This window comes from Dendrobium catenatum, unplaced genomic scaffold (genome assembly GCF_001605985.2).
Source record: "Dendrobium catenatum unplaced genomic scaffold, ASM160598v2 fragScaff_scaffold_830, whole genome shotgun sequence".
Classification (NCBI taxonomy): Eukaryota; Viridiplantae; Streptophyta; class Magnoliopsida; order Asparagales; family Orchidaceae; genus Dendrobium; species Dendrobium catenatum.
This window is the reverse complement of record NW_021319292.1, coordinates 466,305-469,690: the sequence shown is the minus strand read 5'-3', so window position 1 is coordinate 469,690 and position 3,386 is coordinate 466,305. Positions and strand designations below refer to the sequence as shown.

Genomic DNA, 3,386 nt, shown 5'->3' with positions numbered 1-3,386 from the left:
AATTTATCAAAATATTTGTCACAAAAATGCTATAAATAAGATCTAAATCTCAATAAAAGGGGAATTGGATGAGCCGAGTGAACTAAAAAATTTTCTTGAATTTTTGGGCTATCATCGCCAACGATTACCTCCAACAATCGTCGCCACCATCTCTGAACTGTAGTCAAGATCTAACCTTATTGTTGGATTTCTAGATATAATATAGGGGTGTCAATTTTGGGTCACGGGTCGGGTTCAAGTCGAACCCGAAACTGATCCGGCACAATTCGGGTCAACTCGAACATGACCCATTTTTTAAAACGAATCGGTTTTTGGGATCCAAACCTGATCCAACACGGATTTATAGTATTTGGCTAAAGAAGCGCGTGAAAATGGCAGCCTCCCATCGCTGCTTCCGATCGTTGACCACCTGACGGACTGGTGATGTCCGATCCGAGTTCTTCGAGCCGAGTCTGTCAAGCGCACAAAAGTGGGACGGCGACGTCGCCGGCGAGACTGACGAGGCGGACGCGGATGGCTAACAGCCTAAGCGGGTTGCATCTCTTCGAGCCTTTGGCGGACACGAAAAACTCATAAGGCGACGTCCAATCCGAGTTTCGACAACTGACGCAGCTTCGGGCCTTCTGCAGACGCGACAACTGATGTTGCTGGACGCGATGGCTGATGTGGCATTGCTTCGGACGCAACGACTAACGCGACGGGACGGACAAAAAGCGGGAAACGATCGTTCCGGGTCAAATCGGGTTGATTTCTGATTTTCGGATCGTGTTCAATATTGACACCCTATGTCCATAGAATTCTGAATTATATAATCTCTAAAATGGGAATCAATCAATTTCTTTCTTCAATTCTGAGGGGAATTTTTTTTTTTTTGCATCTCTTATTCTCTAGCATATTATCAACTAGATCAAGTCTTGTATTTTTTACCTTTCAAAATTTTCATGTAAAAGAAATTTCTTATCTCCTATAAGATTGCTATAATTTTATATGAGATGAGTATATTCATTTTTAATTCCAAGTTCCTATGAAATGCAATTAAGATATTTTAGTAATTATGAAGTTAAAATATTTTTATTAAATATAAATGGCATATAATTATAATTGTAATTATAATATATTTTTTTATTTTGATAAATGAAAAAAAAATGAAATTGTTTTTATCAATTTTAATTGTAAAATAAAAATTAAGAATATTCATATAAAATGTATATAAAATAAATATTGAAATATTAAAATATAATTGTTATGATTTTTCAAATCTCGTGCTTTGAAATTACTTGTCGTCAATTATGCCTTCAGTTTAAAAACATTTGTGTATAAAACATATGGCGGACAAGCGAACCTATCCAAAAAAACACAGTGCCTTCAAAACCACTCGCCTGCGTCGGCGTTCTGGTCACCTAAATCGGCCATCTTACACCGAAATGCCGTCCAAGTCACAGCCAATCTCCGGCGAACCCTGTCCCCCTCGCGTTCTCCTCATCCCTAGTGCAGGCATGGGCCACCTCGTTCCCTTCGTCCGCCTCGCTGCCGCCCTCTCCGCTCGCCGCATCGATGTCTCCCTTCTCACCGCCCATCCCACCATTTCCGAGGCCGAATCCCGCCTCATTTCCTCCCTTCCCCCTTCTCTCGTTGTCGACTTTCCCCTCGCCCCTCTCGACCCCTCACTCTTCCCACCCTCCTCCGACCCCTTTCTCCTCCGCATGGAGGCCCTTCGCCATTCCGCTCACCTCCTACCGCCTATCATCTCCGCCTCCGCGCCAGTCTCTTCCCTCATCGTCGACATATCCATCGCCTCCAACTTCCTCCCCGTGGCCGCCGCCGTCAACATCCCTTGCTTCGTTCTCTTCACTTCGTCTGCTGCCATGCTCGCTCTCTGCTCTGTTTTTCCATCCTATTCTCTCTCCTCCGGCGACATCGACATCGCCGGCGTCATCAAAATACCTTCTTTTACCTTTCCACAGCCCCTCCACGACCCCAACCATTTCTTCAAGACCCAATTCGTTGAGAACGGCAAGGCGCTTACTCTGGCAAGCGGAATTCTAGTCAATACATTTTCCGCCTTGGAGCCCAAGGTGCTCGCCGCGCTCAATTCCGGCGAAGTCCTCCCCGGCCTTCCGCCGGTGATCCCTGTAGGTCCTTTGCCTCCGGCAAGAAAGCAGCCATCTTGTCCATCGCCGGCCATGCGGTGGCTCAACGAGCAGCCGGAGAGGTCGGTAATTTATGTCAGCTTCGGCAGTCGTACGGCGATGTCGAAGGAGCAGATTAGGGAACTGGGAGCTGGGCTGGAGATGAGCGGATACCGGTTTTTCTGGGTGATAAAGAGCAAGATGGTGGATAGAGAAGAGAAAGGGGAGATTGAGGAATTGGTGGGAGAAGGATATGTGAAGAGAGTGGAAGGGAGGGGAGTGGTTGTGATGGACTGGGTGGAGCAGGAGGTGGTTCTTGCTCATCGGGCGGTGATCGGATTCTTGAGCCATTGCGGGTGGAATTCGATGATGGAGGCGTCAGCGGCGGGGGTGAGGGTGCTGGCCTGGCCGAGGGGGGGAGATCAGAGGGTTAATGCGGCGGTCGTGACGGCGAGTGGCCTCGGTATTTGGCCGGAGGAGTGGGTGTGGGAAGGGGAGGAGGGAGTGGTTGTGGCGGAGGAGATTGCGAAGAAGATGACGGAGCTGATGGTGGATAATGGGGTGGCGGAGAGGGTGGCGAATCTGGCTAAGGAAGCGGCGGCTGCGGTGGCGGAGGGCGGGAGTTTGGGGAATGGGTTAGCGCTGTTTCGTAGGTAAGTTATCACATGAGAAAAAACGTTTTGCCGTATATGGATTATTATTAGGGTGGCAATTTACGATGTAAGCGTAATTTAAATAAAATAAATAGATATTATTAAGTGAATTTTACGATAAATTTTGACATTTTGTTTTATGATAAAATTGTACGGTCTTTTGGTGGCTCGATTTTCCAGATGCTAAAATTATATATTTTGGGAAATTAAAGTAAAATTAAATTGAAATCAATATTACTAAAATAGGACATATAACCCATAAATTGTTTTATGTGGTTATTTTGTATTTTGTATCGTTATGTAATCATAAATCAGTATGAAAAAATTTATTTCAAATCCATTTTTATATTTTAATATTTGAAAATTTTATTTGCTATTTCTTTGCATAAAAAGTAAGGTTTTAAAAATCGGATTTGTTTTGTCCAGGGTGAACTAGTCATAAGGGCATCTCCAACCGAACGGCAAACACTTGTTTGCCGTTCTTGCTTTGCTCCAACCGATCTCCATTTTTGACGCCATTTGATCGCGGATGAACAGTGCGACGCCAATATTGGCGTTGCACTGTTCATCTGCGGCATTTTCTTCTCTCTACCGAACAGCTTGG

The 3,386-nt window shown here is 45.2% G+C and overlaps 1 protein-coding gene across 1 annotated transcript; it reads left to right on the top strand.

Moving 5' to 3' along the window:
- The first annotated feature begins 1,325 nt into the window (after positions 1–1,325).
- Positions 1,326–2,786, top strand: LOC110094296 (UDP-glucose:2-hydroxyflavanone C-glucosyltransferase). The gene has a single exon (XM_020819492.1). The coding sequence runs from the start codon at positions 1,326–1,328 to the stop codon at positions 2,784–2,786; it is 1,461 nt and encodes a 486-aa protein (XP_020675151.1).
- The last annotated feature ends 600 nt before the right edge of the window (positions 2,787–3,386 follow it).

What these genes read in the sequence shown, in the direction of transcription:
- LOC110094296 (XM_020819492.1), top strand. Translation starts at nt 1,326, where the DNA reads ATGGCGGACAAGCGAACCTATCCAAAAAAACACAGTGCCTTCAAAACC.